Below are 18,786 nucleotides of genomic sequence, written 5' to 3' on the forward strand. Positions count from 1 at the left end.
GGAAAATTTTCTTTCGGCAGATCCACTGTCAATGTTTATTCTGCGGAGGAATAAACTTGGGAGCTTCGGTGTAAGGTTATTATTGTAACGTTATGTACGTAATACAGACTGCAGAATACTAACCTCTTATAGGAGGTTGCAACTGCACAATCAAAAAATACTCGTTTATTTTAAAGTGGTCGCATTAACAGCTAGGTCATTAGCGACCGCATGGTTTAAAATCGAATATAAAAGAGAAGGTTACGTTTAATATTTACATTGTGGTGGGTTACAGCAAAAAACAAATTTATAACAGTTTATATGTATCGATAGATTTAAAAAACAGGAGGACGTTTCCAATGTTGTCCTCGCTTAAAGTCTTCAGGTCATTTTCGATGGAAAATCTGGATCGTTGTGAAGAGAATTTAGGATTAAGAATTTTTTTTTTTGTTTTCACTTTCGTCCGCGATTTCGGCGATCGGAAGAAAGTCTCGGTCGTCGATCTTGCCTGAATTCGCGAGGCAATTCTTCGGCAACGCTTCCGGAATGCTGCAGGCTCGTGCGTCGTTTAAATGAAAGTGGTTACGTGCCGGGAAGAAAAACAAAATAAATGGCGCCGACGCACAGGCACCAAGAAAGACGTCGGCGGTACGTGTCTCGTCGGCGGCGCTGCTGGTTTTTCATTTTTCGTGGATCGCAACATTTTATCATTACACGCCGACGTTACACGACCCCCGTTCTCGTTTCAGGGGCGTAACGCGTTCGTGTGCGTCCGGATAACGAGATGCGCCGAGGATAATTAACCTCCTCAACGGTACGAGCACTCGTTCATTCAATTACTGTTTCATGAAATCAAGTAATTGCTTGATCTCGTGGCGCTCGAACGAAGAGCGTCCTTTAGCTCGATGATAAAATAGTCTGTGGATCTTTGCGCGTAATTAAAAATGATGTGCTTCGATCGCAGGACACAGGAGCCAAGTAGAATTGCTAATCCTTAGCGGTCGAATCATTGTTTCAATTCAATTCGCTGGTATTTAATAAATTACTGAACATTTCGGTATTGTACGAGTGGAGTGCACCATTCTCAATTTTTCTTTCTAAAAAAATATAAAACAAACAGACAGACAGACAAACAAACAAACAGTGGATATATATCCACTAAATTCAGTTTGTTATTGTCTATCATGCTATCGTAAAAAAATATACTATTCCATTTAAAAAAAACACCGGTGACCTTGAAATTTCATTAAAAAACACGACATAACAAATTTTTTTCTTCACCATTATATTGCCCCCTGCAATAGTGTCACTTTGTCCTCTGAAGTTTTCTGATAGGACTGTAAATACGGAAGATATTTAGGTGTTCTAATTTGTGTGGGACACCCTGTATAGAAGGGAAATATTCTAGGTCGAAAGGGTCAAAGGCCTAATTTCGGGGAGTTGAAAATAGTACATCAATGTCTCTAAACGTTTCTGACGTCGAATGATAAAATATTGTTAGTAGGAACTTCGTAAATATTTCATGACCGATGCCTCCATCAATTTCTTGAGCCATTTGCGAGGTTTCTCTTATCTTAGTTCACCGCTGTATTTTTAATTGGATTATTGTATATATATAGGGGGTAGGTCGACGGACTCTCGAGACTTGCGGAAGTTGGTCGCGGCTTGGTCCCCCGTGGGAACCATTTTGATCACTATACCGATGGCACGCGAGCCGGACAAAGTTTCTCATTGACCACGTTCACGCAATAACGCCGGCCATTTTCGTTTCGAGGGCAATGGAAAAATACGGGCGTCGTGCGACGATTTCCGAGAGAATATACGCACTCTCTCTGCTCGCATATCCACATAAAAATATCGGCATAACTCCGAGCCTAACTCTGAGCCTTTCCGTCCCCCTTTAGCGTTCCCCCGAATTTATAATTCGGTATTGTGGGCTGATAATCGATACACGCGAGGTAATGAATACCAATATAGTTGATATAGTATAATTATGAATGTTTGCGCGAGTGACCAGTGTAAAAGAGTGTGAATGGCGGAGATAGTAAAGTAGTAGTTAGGAGAGCTTATTAACCGAGTCAATTTCATAACCACGTGAAGTTGTCGTCGTTCATGAACGAGCGAGAGTTTATATCGGTTTACGGTTTATCGTAGAATGATTATTGTTGTCATCCCAGTTTAATATCCCGTTTAATCGCTGTACCATATATTTTCAGTATGCTTAGTGCAGTTCCTTCAAATGTTTTCGGAATAATTTCCAGGAACAGAGGGGACGGTTTCCAGCGAATAAATATGAGCTCCAGCAGATGCATTGGCAGGCGCTGCACGATGCACAATTCTGCACGGCTGTCCGCGAAACTTTTTGCGTTACTTACAGGAGGATGTACAGCTTGGGATCCAGCCAAGGATTGTAATTGCTGGAAGGCACCGGCTTCACCTCCGCGATGAGAATCTTCGGACCGGTCGATCGATAGGTCGAATTGCCCTCCCATTCGACCCTACCCGCGGTCGCATTCAGCATCGAGGTCAGGGATGTTCGGTCGCACGTGGCCGGCAAACACAATCCCAAAAACACTTGCTGCGTCTGCGAACAAAACCAAATTATGTCCGACACAAATTCGGCGAGAGATCCCGGAAGTTGAATTGGCTCGACAGGTTCTCCCTAGTCGCCATGAATTTTTAACTAGGCTGCAACTTTTTCTCCTAGACATCGCAAGCGTTTCCTAGGCTCTGCAATTTTTCCCTAGATTCTACAATCTCTGGGGGGTTCTGCAAGTATAATCTAGGCTCTACAATTTTTCGATGGATTCTACAATAGCTTAGAGGGGCTCTTCAAGTTTACTCTTCGCTTTGCAATTTTTTCCTAGGCTCCACAATTTTTTCGCTGACTTCAAAATTTTTTCGTAGATTCTACAATCTCTTAAGGGGGCGCTTCGAGTTTATTCTAGGCTTTGCAATTTTTTCCTGGGGTCTACGATTTTTTCTAGGCCCTACAATTTTTTGGTAGACCCTTCAATCTTTGGCTAAACTCTAACATTTTTTGCTAACTCCTAGACTTTCCGTTTGAGGTCTACAATTTTCTTTTTGTAAATTCTTTACCTTGTCTTTTCACTTTAGAATTTTCTTATGGGCCCTATTATATTTTCCCAGGCTCCACAATTTTTTCTTTGGCTTCAAAATTTTTTCGTAGATTCTACAATCTTTTAATGGGGCTCTTCAACTTTATTCTAGGCTTTGCAATTTTTCCTGAGGTCTACAATTTTTTTCTGGGCCCTACAATTTTTTGGTAGACTCCTCAACCTTTTGTTAAGCTCCAACATTTTTTGCTAGGTCCCAGACTTTCCGTTTGAGGTCTACAATTTTTTTTGTAGATTCTTTACCTTGTCTATTCACTGTAGAATTTTCTTATGGGCCCTATTATATTTTTCTAGACTCCACAATTTTTTCCTTGGCTCTAAAATTTTTTCGTAAATTCTACAATCTATTCAAAGGGTTCTTCAACTTTACTCTAGGCTTTGCACTTTTTTTCTGTGGTCTACAACTTTTTTCTAGGCCCCACAATTTTTTGGTAGACCCCTCAACCTTTACCTGAGTTCCAACATTTTTTGCTAGGTCCCAGACATTTCGTTTGAGGTCTACAATTTTCTTTTTGTAGATTCTTTACCTTGTCTTTTCACTCTAGAATTTTCTTATGGGCCCTATTATATTTTCCCAGGCTCCACAATTTTTTCTTTGACTTCAACATTTTTTCGTAGATTCTACAATCTCTTAGGGGGGCTCTTCAACTTTACTCTAGGCTTTGCAATTTTTTCTGTGGTCTACAACTTTTTTCTAGGTCCTACAATTTTTTGGTAGAGTCCTCAACTTTTACCTAAGTTCCAACATTTTTTTCATAGTTTCTAGAATTTCTGTGGAAACCTGCACTGTTTTTCGTAGGTTCTTGAACTCGTCTCTAAACTCTACAATTTTTCCGCAGGCTCTAAAATTTTTTCCTGGGTTCGAGGACTTTTCCCCAGTCTCCAAGGAATCTTATTTTTGTCCTGCCAACCTCTGCCATTGGCCAGCCGACCCCAGCATCAGGTTTTCGACTGGAAACACTTGAAAAATTCCCGGTGTCTCGGTGTTGTCCGATTTCTCTCTGTCCCGGGCGTTTCCGCGATACTTTTGAAGCGCGGTACAGCTCTGCGACCGCGACAGCCGCGACGCTGTCTCGAATTCGGCCGGCATAAGCTGGATTCCAGCGCGATAATCTCCTTCGGATCAAAGGATTCCGATTCGTTTCAGGAAAAGCGCGCTGCATGCTCGCCGCATTCCCACGGCTTTCACCGGGCTTGGACGCGACAGGGATTAATTGTTCACGAAGAACAACGTCGACGCGACCCTTCTGCCCTGTTGCCACCCCCGGCTGGCACACCTTCCTTAACGGCGATCTCGATTTCGTTGTAGACGAACAGCGAGCCGGCTAATCGCGAAATATAATAAAGCCTCGAGTGATCCAATTAACCGTAGACCTCGCGTTCCTCCCGAAGTTCCCGCGACAGCTGCTCCCAGAAGCTTCCGGAACCGTCGAATGAAATTAAAACTGCCGTAGATGGCGGCAGATCCCCGGATCCCAACGTTTCAACTAATCAAATCTTCCATCCCTGTACCACGTCACCTGTTCGTTCGTTTTCCATGTCTTCCTGATTTATGTACCTCGCGGAATTATTTATCGCTTCGACTTGTACTCGCCGGATTGCTTTATGCATTTATGGAATCCATACGTAAAATATCGACGAACGTTTTAGCTTGACAAATTTAGACTCTTGTAATGGATTTTGCAAAATCATCTGCGACTCTGAATGTTTTCTCGGTAATTGTTGCAATTATTAGGGGGGGGGGGGGGCGTAAGTAATCAATTATTTTGAAATTTAAATCGTCGTTGCTCTCAAAGTAACAGGATAAACATAGGTAAGGACACGAAAAGCCTGGGAAAACTATGGCATTTCTTTGGAGCATTTGCCGACGTAATGAAATAACGTTCTGATCCAAAGTTGTTGTCTGTAGAAACGTAATTGTTGCGCGTTTGCACCGCGAGAAACGCCGACCAAAGCGAAAGAGGTGTTTCCACGGCTGATCTGGACTCGATTAAAGAGCAACTTTTATCTGCTTCATCCGGTACTTCGCTGTTACGTGTTTTCTCGTAACAGTAATGTCTGCGGCCCGGCGATCGTTGAACAATTTCGCTCGTTACTTTCCACGGCGTTCCACCAGTTTTTGCGAAACATCCATGGAGGGTCCGAAAAAAGAGATCGACTGAATAATTGACGAGCGACGAGCCACGTGGGTATAAACATTCATAAGCGAACATTCGAAGATCCATGCATGCTGTATGCCAATTACACCGGTCGGAGTGCAAAAGGAAAAACACGGAATGCATAATAACAGCATCGTTACTTTCAATCCTTTAAACCGTAGGTCGGCAGAATTCCACGGAACATAATAAATGTGAACGGTGGAAAATTATGTAAACCCTGGGGAACACAATTCCCTGCATCAGTTAATTACTGTTGCATAACTGTTCTTGGCAATGTTCAGAGTTCGAACTTTGGATCTCGTACTTTTGACAGTAAAATATTTCTCTTGCTGAATAAACAGAATGAAATTATATTATCCGAGTTACACAGCATACACAGGGTGTCTCGGCTAAATGTCTGCCTCATCAGTCCAGTGAATTCCCGTTACAAGTCAGCGCAAGCCTCGCGTTTAAAAGTCATCGGAACTACCCGCACCACCGCGGGATATAACATGACACGTTCTGGTATACAGAAAAGATATCTCAGAGACAGCTAAATGACTCGTGGCGAACTTAGAGGCTTCAACCTTGAGCATGAGTCCAGGTACATTGTTGTACTATTGTTTCTAACGAAGTTATCGCAGTTCGAACATCGACAATTTCTCAGTGTTCAAATACTTATCGGACTCATTGTAAAGGAACAATAGGAAGATTAATGCGTCCACGGGGTATACCTCCGAGAATTATCTCTCAGAAAATTGTTGAACAAAGCAGCGAATGATCCGAGAGTTAAAGGCAGCGTTTCCATTGTATTCGTTTCATCTGGTGCGCGGAGAAGGTCGCAGCTTGCTCGTGCATTAGATTAATTAGCCGGCGACAAATTCCGTCCAGGGGGCAGAAGGGTGGGGGTAGGGACACAAATGATCCGTCAGGTGTCCCGGCGGCACGTGTGCCACTCGGATCCCCGCGTTTAATTAATCCCCGCGTAATAATTCATTAGCCGTTACGGCCTCCGTGTTATTCGACATCCGAAAGCGGATCAGCGTCGCCGGATTAATTAAGCGGACTGTCGTCGACGTCGTCACGCGTCAGCGAGACCTCGTCCAGCGAATTTCACCGTCGATCATAGATCCACGATCGCAACACGCGTCAACACGGTTACACCTTCCGGCGAGACCGGAACAAACAGTCCCGTTTTTGCCACAATCTAAATCCGATTGATAGATCTTCGAATTAAAATTTAATTTCTGTTTCTCGCATTCGACTTGGACAATTTCGATTTCGCATCAAAATCCGCAGGCTGCTGATTGGTAAATAATTGGTGTTGAATTGGCAAACAGAAGCGTAAGCGAGGTAATTACATTTCATCGATATCCACAAATAGTTGCGCACGAAATAATTGTTAGCATAAATTCGAGCGGGGCCGTTCCAGCCCCGATAGTTTACTCAAGGGTTAAAGGGTGTGTACTTTTGACTGATTGTACGTGAACAGGGGATACTTTCTTTCGAGTACTGCCAAGAATTTTTACGAGCGAAAAATAATTAGTTTAGGGGATGTTTTCTTTGGAATACAGTGAATTCTCGATATATGTCAGCAACACGGGTCCTGCCAGTGTCAAGTATCGTCCAGGAGACATACCCGAGTCGTGTTTACACGTACCCCTCACGGGGTATAGCCCGCGGTAGTGGGGACAATTCCGCGACGTTTATCCTCCAGGCCTTGGCGACATATACAGGCCGAGTCACCTAACGTTTGCACCTCAAATATCTTTGTTGTTTCTAAAGGTACGTAAAATATGGTAAGGACAAAGTTGAATGGTACAATGGGACTGACACGATGCCATAAAAAAATTTTGTTTTTATGTCATTTTTTTAGAGATATCAAGGTCACCTTGACTCTTTTTAAATGGAACCACCCTTTTTTAAACACCTACAATGATAGACCCTTTCATTAGGAATTCAGTGACAATAATTATTCCAAGGTCATTCAAGGTCACAGACAGAGAAAACGTATAAGATTTAGAATATGAAAGCAGAATACGTTTATCACGGTTGAGACTTGTAGTAAATAGTGAACATAGTATGGTCGCAGTTAAAGTAAACATACTAAGGTCCTTCAATGTTATTGTTATTCAGCATTCTTATTTACTATCAGTATGTTTCCAAACGCGATTCCGTCTTATGCAATGACTGAAAAGTGTGATATGATCACGATTTACTGTGAATGTAGACCCCTTCTGGACAGACTTTCATTAATACGTACAGGTTGTTTCAAAGTACTGGAAGTGTGCATGCAAGACAGCACAAACGGAAGAATCCCACGACTAATGAAGACAATGAAATTAATATTTTAGCAGGCACAAGTCAAAGTAGCGTAATACGAATTCTGGCCCGACATAAATTTCATCCGTTCCACATATCGCTCCATCAAGAATTGCACGGGAATGATCTTCAAAATAGAATTAACTTTTGTCAATGGGGATTGCTTCAAAATCATTCATTTTTTTTTCTAATGTCTTGTTCACGGACGAAGCAACATTCACTAATCATGGCCCAATTATACATTTATAAAATACAGGTATTCTGCTTCCATATTTTAGTTTCATACGTTTTTTCTGTCCTTGACCTTGAATGACCTTGGAATAACATAGTCACTGAATTCCTAACGAAAGGGACTATTATTGTAGGTGTTTAAAAAACGGCGGTTCCATTTAGAAAAAGTCAAGGTGACCTTGATATCTCTAAAAAAAAAATGACATAAAAACAAAATCTTTTTCGTCAGCCCCATTGTACCATTCAACTTTGTCCTTACCATATTTTACGTATCTTTAGAAACAACAAAGATAGTTGAGGTGCAAACGTTAGGTGACTCACCCTGTGTAGAGAGATCACTGTACTTCCGTATCACACGGAAGGAAACGAAACAACGTTTCAGCCACGAAGGGCTCGGGTATACTCACGAAAAATTCGAGCTCGATCGGCAGGGCGAGCAATATCTTCGCCACGTGGAATCTCAATGGGTAGGGTGGTGCGCTGTCGAATTCTGGCCCTTTCCCTGCGGTGCGGTTCAGTTCACGGCACAAAGTACTCGAGCCCAGCCAGAACCCATTGCCGAAATGGAATTGCGAGGAGTAACGGCCGCTCGCGTCCGACGCTGGAAAGAGAAAAAGAAAACGAACCGTTCACCTGCTGAAGAACCACCGATAAAGGCCGATCTCGTGGAACGGCAAGGATAAGCACGCGTCTGTGTGTGTGTGTGTGTGTGTGTGTGTTCGTTCCCTAATCCCTTCGGAGGGATTCTGACCACCGAAGATAATCCTCCCGACGAGAAAAAAGAAAAACACCACCCCATTCGAACGCAACGGTGAAACAATCGCGGGAATCCTCGACGTGACCTGATTCCCGATGATCAACCAATATTTTTATGTCCGTTTCATGCCAATTTTTATATCGACTTTTACGATTTGACTCCTGCGATTTTTACTGCAGCGGCAGCGTATGGTCCATCGGAAAAAGCGTAACCTTGAGATTTGATCTTCGCTGTCGCTCGGAAAAGTATGTCGAGAATACGTCCCCGATTTTGGGAAAATTCAAACTGCTTTGGTTTCGTTAATAAAAATCGTAAGATAGTCAAGTTAAACTCGTTTTGAAGCTTGAAGCCTACACTTTCGTTATCCATCGTTCACTTTCTCCACTAAATTTTTTTTATAATACAGGAGATGGAAATGAGTGGACGTGTAGGTTACTGAAAATTGTGCACATCGAAGCGCCTCTAAAGTCATTGGAACATTTTTGTTCAGGGCTGTATCCACCACGGGTATGGAGATTGAACCTTCCCCTTTCCAGCGACCTCTTAAAACTTGATGTACGATTTTTTCCGGTGGTTTTATCGAGCTTTGAATACAAGATGTATAGGCGACGTTAGAATAATGTGGGGTACACCATGAGGGCTTCACACGACCATACTTGTTCCCCGTTTCCATACCATAAGACGGCCGAGAAGAGTCGTACATCAAGTTTTAGGGGCTCGTTGGAGAGGACGAGCTTCGACCTTCAAGTTGACGGAACATTCAGTGCCTAAGCAAAATTGTTAGTGCTTTTACGAATGTTTGAAGTTGCAACATCGTCCAGAAGGTACGCGTCTATGATTTCCCACTTGCTGTATCATTTAAGAACATTTCAGGGAAAAATTAACGATGGGTAGTGAAAGTAGACGATTCAAGCTTTCAAATTAGTTTTTATAAAATAATTCAAGCTTCCAAATTAGTTTATTTAAAATAAATACCAAAATATCGAATTTGTTCTAAGTCGGAATATAGTGTTCCTGTGCATCTCGAAGCCTTTGTATTTAATCTACAACCACAATTTCATAAAAATCTGTACAGCTGAAGAGGTACAAGGTTCCAGGTACGCGACAAAAATTGAAGAGCGCGATTTCATACAGATCAAAAACTTATAACTACACCGCGGATCGTCATGCGAAATAAAAATTTTCCACCTGAATTGCAACGAACTGAAGTCACATGGAATTTTCTTTTCTTTCTTATTATGCTTAGCAGATTGAAAATAGAATGATACTATGCTTAAATTTTTCTAATACTTATGACGCTTGAAATTACATCTGCTAATTTCTGTCATAAATGCATAAAATCCGCGGTGTAAATCTTGCTCACATTCTTCTGAACAGCCGCAGTTAAAAATGTGAATATCTGAGCAAAAACTTCAAAAAAACTTCGGTGAAAACTTCGTGTCCGTCGCGAAGTCGAAACCAGAAAGCTTCCAGGAGAGAGGTGGGACGCGTTTAAACCGTCTGCCGTTTGTCCAGAGTTCAGAGTTGAAGGATTTTATTAAACGCAACGTATCCGTCCGTCGCGAAGTGTGAATTTAACGAGACAAAACGAGAACGAAATGGTTCACGCTTGCTCGTCGACTGTAAGAAAACGGAAAAAATAAACAAAAATAACGGTCGGCATTGTAGTCACGCGCCGTTGACTTTTTCTTTTCAATAGAACGGTCATTCAAAGCGTTTCCACGTCAAACTGTTCTCTAATGTCGCAACTCGGAATGCAGGGTGCAGTCCCGTGCAAATAATTTTCAGCCCGGCGCTGCAGCGGAAAAATGTACACACTGAAACGAGTAGTCGGACGATGCGACCGGACAGGTGTATGCATGTTTCGCCGCGGAAAAGTGAATTAACAACGCTGCAAACACGCGGCTCTCGCTTATCACGATGACTTTTCATTTGCGTCTACCTGTGCTTCGACTGCGCCTCTCCTCGTCTTTTTCATGCGATCTATATCAATTTTGGACATCTGAAAAATCTGAAAAAATTCTCAAAAATGCGCCTCGGGATCCAAAATATGCCACATTTTTTTCAGAATTTTAGGAAGCATCAGAGTGCGGAAAAACGCATTTTCGATACATCAATTTTGGACATCTGAACGATCTGGAAAAATTCTCAAAAATGCGTCGCAGGATCCAAAATATGCTACATTTTTTCAGAATTTTAGGAAGCATCAGAGTGCGGAAAAACGCATTTTCGATACATCAATTTTGGACATCTGAACGATCTGGAAAAATTCTCAAAAATGCGCCTTTTTCAGAATTTTGGGAAGCATCAGAGTGCGGAAAATCGCATTTTCGATACATCAATTTTAGACATCTGAAAAATGTGAGAAAATTCTCAAAAATGCGCCTTAGGGTCCCAAATATGCCACATTTTTTCCAAAATTTTAGGAAGCACCGGAGTGCGGAAAATGCGCATTTCTCTCACTGAGAGTTTTTAATCGAGGCAATCGTTGATCGAGAAAATACTCAACGATTTGTGAACGATTTATTTTTGAGAATATTATTGAGAATTACTGTTTTGTTCGTGCGCTATAATCCCTGCGAGATCTATCAGAAGGGTTTCGGTAGATAAGGTGATAATTAATCTGTGTAATCGAGGCCACGAGGGTTCTCCCCCGAAAAGAATATTAATCGTTAATCAGATATCTCGGGCGGAACGATCTAATCAAACTTTGTTAGGTTGTTAGCCAAAAGACAATTACAAAGGTATGTTTATTGGCCATTCTACTTAGTCCCCGGTCGGCAATTCAGTGTTTCAAAAGTATCACTCAGATACTCAAACTTTATGGCAATTTATTTAACGCTAAAAGTACCACCATTCCAATTTCTACCGAAAATTATTGAATAAGCTCGTGGGGCCTATTATGAAAATTGCGAAAAATTTAAGTACGGTAAAGTCTTGATCTGAGGCGAACGGAGCTACTCGATCTTAGTCAATTCTCTACATCAACTCTAGTAAAGGAGCCAAGTAAATAGTAGTCCTATACGATCTATGTCACAGCACGGACCCGAGGGCTGGGCTTAGATCAAGACGTTACTGTAAATTCAATCTTGTGATCTCTATGGAGCAAAATATGTGCTACTTTTAGTCGAATTAAATTGGAAAGGTTAAATTGGTGCAATAAGAAGATAAATCTGAATAAAATAATCCCTTTGGGGGTTCTTCAACTTTGCTCTAGGGTTTACAATTTTTTCCTAGATTCTACGTTCCCTTGGGGGGTTCTACAACTTCACTACGATTTCTTCGTGGATTCTACAACTGTTTCCTAACCTCTAACATTCTTCCCCAGGTTCTACAATTTTTTCCTGGACCTCACAAATCCTCTCATAGGTTCTAACATTTCCTCCCAGGTTTTACAATTATTCCCTAGATTGTACAATTTCGTCGTGGATTCTACTACTGTTTCCTAACCTCTAACATTCTTCCCCAGATTCTACAATTTTTTCCTGGACCTCAGAATCCCCTGATAGGTTCTAACACTTCCTCCCAGGATCTACAATTATTCCCTACATTTTACAATTTCTTCGTGTATTCTACAACTGTTTCCTAACCTCTAACATTCTTCCCCAGGTTCTACAATTATTTCCTGGACCTCCCAGGTTCTACAATTATTCCCGAGATTCTACAATTTCTTCGTGAACGCTCCACCTTTCTCCAGGTTACACAATGGCTCTGGTCACTTACGCGTTTCCGCCGTAAATGCATTAAATCCGCAGTACAGTCATAAAGAAACTCAATTCGCTTTCTCTTGTTTACAAACTATTCAGGGTCGGGCGAATCTCATGTATTGGATGAAATTTACGAGTTCCGGGGCTAGTGCACGGTCTCAAGTGCAGAAACAGTTAACTTTTGGTAGTTAAAGTGTTAATTGATTTGTAATTTATCTCTCTCTCTTTCTCTCTGTGTCTATCTCTCTGTCGGACAGGATAGTGGTTGCGTAAATATTTCGAGGGTTCAGCTGTCGGAAGGTTCATTGCCAGTTACGTAAAATACCGGTATGCGATCGCGAGATCGGAGAAAGCGGACAAACACCCGAGCATCGGTAATTTCTCTCGAGTCTCTCCGATCGGATCGCAGACGTCACGGCGGGCCGATTCTCGATTGTTCCATGCGAAAAAAATTCGCTAACAGAAGAATTATTCGCGAGCTAATGGAACGCAGAAACATTCCTGGAGCCTCTCATCAATCCTGATTTAAAAATCAATTTTTACGCCAATAAATTCATGACACCAAGGGTTAAGACCTGGAAAATGCAATAAAATTGTAGGACACCATCCTGCATTTTATCTTCTCAATCTTCATTTCACTAATTAATACACTGCGGATGTTCGTGCAATTTCCAATTTTTACAAATACAATCTAATTTTGTAGAAACAAATACAATCAAATTTTCAGTAGCAGCGACCTTTATAGATTCACAATCAACAAAAATCGTACTAAATTCTGTGGAATTTTATATTACAGCATTTTTTGAAAATTTTCAGAAGCCATGAATGCATGAAGACCCGCAGTCTATTAATTAAATGACGTTAATTGTATGGAATTTTGTCGGCAAATTTTCGGAAAGTGGAAACAAATACAATCTAATCATCAGTAGCAGCGACCTTTATAGATCCGCAATAAATAAAAATCGTACTAAATTCTGTGGAATTTTATATTACATCGTTTTTTGAAAATTTTCAGAAGCCATGAATGCACGAAGACCCGCAGTCTATTAATTAAATGACGTTAATTGTATGGAATTTTGTCGGCAAATTTTCGGAAAGTGGAAACAAATACAATCTAATCATCAGTAGCAGCGACCTTTATAGATCCGCAATAAATAAAAATCGTACTAAATTCTGTGGAATTTTATATTCCAGCATTTTTTGAAAATTTTCAGAAATCATGAATGCGTAAAGCGGTCTATTAATTAAATAACGCTAATTGTATGGAATTTTGTCGGCTGCTACTTTGTCAGTTGAAGTGTTAAATTTTCGTTTTGTCGCTACTCGAAACACCGCATCAGCGTGAAGCGATAGGATGATTTACTATCTGACGCAACGCCTAATGCGCGTCTAATATCCGCACGGTTCGAGAGATAGTAATTTCGCAGCGGCCTACGTTCCCGTGGACCGTTAGCAGCACGTTCTCGAGAACTCATTGACATTTCGGATTGATTTATCCCGTGACTAGGCTCGCCGGAGTTCGCCGATAAATCGCGGATTTATCGAAAGTGTACGCCATTAAATTGTATTCTTTACCATATAGAATAGCGAATTCCATTAAAACGAACATTTTTACCGAATTCGATCGAACAGGTTCGCGAGATCCTGTTTCCCGCATGAATCGCGATCATCTTTTCTTCGATTTCTACGCGCTCATGGCGTCCGCTGGAAGAAACGTTCAGCTTTTTGTTAATATTCAAAGCGTTTAGGCACGGAGAATATAATCTGCGAGAACGAGTAACGTAACGAGGAGATTCGCAGTCCGGGCTGTAAAACGTTAATAAATTGTGAGCAATGGCCGACAAGAACTGCCAGGACAATTAACCTGGAAGCTTAACCTTCCCGAAGCTCACAAAATATTCTACGTGAGCGGGTGTACTCCGCGTGAAGGACGACTGTTAATGAAAGTTCGTAACAGAGCCATTTACAGCCACGACGAGATAATACTGCCAGGGGAATATTTTGCGAATCGAATTCGGTCAAAGTTGACGTTCAATTGAGGGAAAAGTCCTCTCGTTAAATCGTGTGACGCACGTTCAATTTTAATCCATACATGTGTCCTCTGCGTTCGTGTATGTTCAATCCTTTTGATCAGTGTTTCGCCCATTGACTGTGCAACTTTACATTTCGGCTATTCTTCATGTCGGCAATTTCGCTGGCATCTTTACGTGCTGACAATTTTTCACTTTTGCAGATACTGGAGTTAGCAACTTTGCACGATAGCAATTTTTCACGTTGGCAATATTTCACTTTAGCAATTTTTCGTGCTGGAAATTTGCACGTTAATAATTTCTCACGTTAAGCTCTTTGCACGGTGACAATTGTTCATCTTGGATACTTTGCACGCTAGTAACTCTTCAAATTAGTAATTTTGGATGCTGGCAATTTTTCGTACTGATAATTTTGCATTTAACCACTTTGCACGGTAGCTATTGTTGGCCTTGGCTACTTTGCACGCTAGTTATTCTTTACGTTAACAATTTTGGACTGTAGTAATTTTTCACGTTAGCAATCTTTTACGTTGGCAATTTTTTGTGCTGGTAATTTTGCAAGTTAACCAGTTTACAAGGTAGCAATTGTCCATTTTGGCTACTTTGCACGCTGGTAATTCTTCACGTTAGCAATTTTGGACGCTAGCAATTTTTCGTGCTGGTAAGTTTGCATTTAACCACTTTGCACGGTAGTAATTATCCGGCTTGGCTACTTTGCACGCTAGTAACTCTTCAAATTAGTAATTTTGGATGCTGGCAATTTTTCGTACTGATAATTTTGCATTTAACCACTTTGCACGGTAGCAATTATCCGCCTTGGCTACTTTGCACGCTAGTAACTCTTCAAATTAGTAATTTTGGATGCTGGAAATTTTTCGTGCTGATAAGTTTGCATTTAACCACTTTGCACGGTAGCTATTACTGGCCTTGGCTACTTTGCACGCTAGTAATTCTTCACGTTAACAATTTTGGACTAGCAATTTTTCATGTTAGCAATTTTTTACGTTGGCAATTTTTCGTACTGGTAATTTTGCAAGTTAACCCCAGTTTACAAGGTAGCAATTGTCCATTTTGGCTACTCTGCACGCTAGTAACTCTTCAAATTAGTAATTTTGGATGCTGGCAATTTTTCGTGCTGGTAAGTTTGCATTTAACCACTTTTGTAGTAAGTAAAAATAAGACTAGTAATTTTTCACGTTAGCAATTTTTTACGTTGGCAATTTTTCGTGCTGGTAATTTTGCAAGTTAACCCCAGTTTACAAGGTAGCAATTGTCCATTTTGGCTACTTTGCACGCTGGTAATTCTTCACGTTAGCAATTTTGGACGCTAGCAATTTTTCGTGCTGATAATTTTGCATTTAACCACTTTGCACGGTAGCGGTTGTCCACCTTGGCTATTTTGCAGGCTAGTAATTCTTCACGTTAGCAATTTTGGACTCTAGCAATTTTTTACATTAGCAATTTTTCGTGCTGATAATTTATGACGTTAACCACTCTGCAAGGTAGCTATTGTCCACCTTGGCTACTTTGCACGCTAGTCATTCTTCACTTCGTCAATTTTTCTGTCATGACTGGACATTCTTTATGCAAAATAAAAATTGTCTACCTGAATTGCAACCGACCGGACTGAAATAGAAATTTATTTTCTTTCTTAATATGTTCAATAGGATGAAAATAATGTAACAGCATTTTAAAATTCGTCTGATAGATGGACTAATGTTTCGTGTCTAATGTTTTCACTGTTTTAACGCCTACCCGTTTTCGTCATAAATGCATAAAAGCCGCAGTCGAGTCACAAAATTTCTGAAACAATCATGCCACGAGTTTACTCCTCGGAGGACCGAAGTTCCGAAAACTCGAGAATAAAATAGCAGGTGCCGGCGAGTTTGAATTGTTTCTCGGTTGCGCATGAAATCCGCCGGCTAGTTATCAATCTCCGGCGCAACAAATACAGCATTGTTGTCGTCGATTCGACAGCGAGCGCTTTCCAATCTCCTCGTTCCGCGATTTCGCCCGACGATCGAGCACACGCGCAGCTCGGGCCCCGGGAGAATAATGGGAAAAACAATATTAGCCGACGCGTGTTGATAGCGCCGGCGCGGGGATTAGCGGGCCGTCGAATGTTTGCGAAACTTTTGCACAACGTTCCGACGAGCGTCCGAGCAGCTTCCTACTTTCGATTATCCGATCGGTTTTCGTAGCCACGAATAGGATCAAGTTCAATATGTGTTTACGAGTCCGAGTCAATTTTCCAATCATCAAGTTCCGTTCTGTGATCACTGGTTCCGCCTCGGAAGCAATCAAGTTTTTCAATCAGCATTTCGCGTTCCTCTCGTTCCAATAGTAGCCTGTTTCGAACGATTCCGTGGGGAAGAGTTGCGCGAAAAAAATCTGACCTAATTATTCGAACGGAATGCCGAAGAAGGAATAACAGAAAATAGTGTACAAGTTAGTTCGGAATTCTTGCAATTAGTCGACTTGAATTTCAGTTTGTTAAAGTTTAAAGAGTGCATTTAAAGGGTTATTGCATTTCAAAATGATTCAGTCAACGCTGAAAGGAGACTCGAGTCGAATGAAAGCAGCGTCGCGAGTGAACGGGAAAGAACAATAGACGAGGATATCGAAGAAGCTGTCGCTGCACTGCGTAGAGCCTCGGAGTGTGATAATTGTGAAAACAGTGACGTAATGGAACGATTTCAGTATAATAACGTGGACATAAATTTTCCACGGGCTGAAATAGCAAATGAAAGTTACCGCGGGAACGTGTCTTCTCGCGTTAGAGCAGCGGACCGTTTCAGAGAGGACTTTGATGATTTAATGCACGCAAAGAATGTAGCTGTGCACAGTCATCGAAGAAAGCCTTTTACGATCCGGCATTCAAGAGAATCTGGGACTCGTGTAATTGTGCTAACGATGAAAACGTGTCTTTTATCGTTCGGGACGCAAACGGAACATAACTTTACTCAGTTAATGATGTTAAGCAGAATCTTTTGCGATCCAGCATTCATCAAGAGGCTCTTTGTGGACGAGAGCATCTTCAACTGCATCTTCCACTAGGATAAATACGTTCAGTTTTCCATGAATAAAGATTGTGTACTGGTCAGATAAATAGAAGAGTTAAAACAACGGAAAATACGTTGCATTTGATAGAATCTTGTTGGATATCGTATGAGAATAATTATTTTCTACTGCCATTACAATCTGACAATTTTTTCGTATTATTTCATAGGAATATCTTCACGGGGAAATTGACTTCCAAATTCCGCCATTTTGTAAATAAGTATTTTCTAACGCCATTAAAATCCGTCAATTTCCTCCAACTTTTTCATAGGAGTATCTTCGCGGGAAAATTGACTTCAAAATTCCTCCATTTTGTAAATAATTATTTTCTACTGTCATTAAAATGCGTCAACTTTCTCCTATTTTTTCATAGGAATATCTTCATGGGGAAATTGACTTCCAAATTCCGCCATTTTGTAAATAAGTATTTTCTAACGCCATTAAAATCCGTCAATTTCCTCCAACTTTTTCATAGGAGTATCTTCGCGGGAAAATTGACTTCAAAATTCCTCCATTTTGTAAATAATTATTTTCTACTGCCATTAAAATGCGTCAATTTTCTCCTACTTTTTCATAGGAATATCTTCGCGGGAAAATTGACTTCAAAATCCCGCCATTTTGTAAATAATCAAGGTTTCTATTTCCAACAGTCGTCCCATGAAATTTTGATTATTTTTATCTTAAAAAAAAATCACACGTGCACTTCAAATATCAATAAACATGCGCGTCAAATTCCGATGAAAAAGGTTCAATAGTTTTTCCGGAAAAATTCCCAAAAATTCGTGCAGAAACCTGAGCGCGAATCTGGCAGTGTAAAAAATTCGATAAAATCAACAAAATGTATTTCATGAAATAAAAATTGAAAGGTTAACCTGTACGCACTCGCTACTCTTTCAACCCTTTTCAATATCACAGATTCGCATTCACATGAATATATTAACGCAATACAGTGACTTCCCTATACATATATGTCGTCAAGGCCAGGATGATAAACGTCGCGGAATAATCCCCACTACCACGAGGTATACCCCGTGAGAGACCTCTGACGCCAAGTAGTGTAACCATAACACATCTTGGGTCTCCTGGACGATACATGACGTTGGCAAGACCCGTGTTGTTGACATATATCGTACAATAAATATAGACGTTCTTCTTCATCTAAGAAACAATGAATAGACTGCGGACAAATTAATAAACTCAATATCGAACATAATTGTATCCCGTTTCCTCGGTTAAAATAATTTTTTCCTGCATGAAGAACGGTTTAACTACAGTCAGGCTTTTAATTGGCGCCGCCAGATCAAATAATTTTTAAAGATCAAACAATTCCGTCTTCCATCTCTGAGTGGCGCAGCTGTCAAAGCGTTAATAGATCTTCCTATGGGAATATTATTGAACTGTATCATTTCGTAGCACGTTCTGAAG

At 40.9% G+C, this 18,786-nt stretch overlaps 1 protein-coding gene across 1 annotated transcript in view; it reads right to left on the reverse strand.

The window, feature by feature from the left end:
- Positions 1-18,786, reverse strand: part of LOC143359845 (nose resistant to fluoxetine protein 6) — a 59,349-nt gene that overhangs the window by 34,285 nt on the left and 6,278 nt on the right. Inside the window, exons 2-3 of the mRNA XM_076798138.1 lie at positions 8,215-8,408; positions 2,355-2,563 (exon numbers count right to left, since the gene is read on the reverse strand). Coding sequence (XP_076654253.1) covers positions 2,355-2,563; positions 8,215-8,408 — 403 coding nt within the window. The remainder of the gene's footprint in view (positions 1-2,354; positions 2,564-8,214; positions 8,409-18,786) is intronic.

The sequence above is a fragment of the Halictus rubicundus genome, chromosome 12 (genome assembly GCF_050948215.1).
Source record: "Halictus rubicundus isolate RS-2024b chromosome 12, iyHalRubi1_principal, whole genome shotgun sequence".
Taxonomy (NCBI): Eukaryota; Metazoa; Arthropoda; class Insecta; order Hymenoptera; family Halictidae; genus Halictus; species Halictus rubicundus.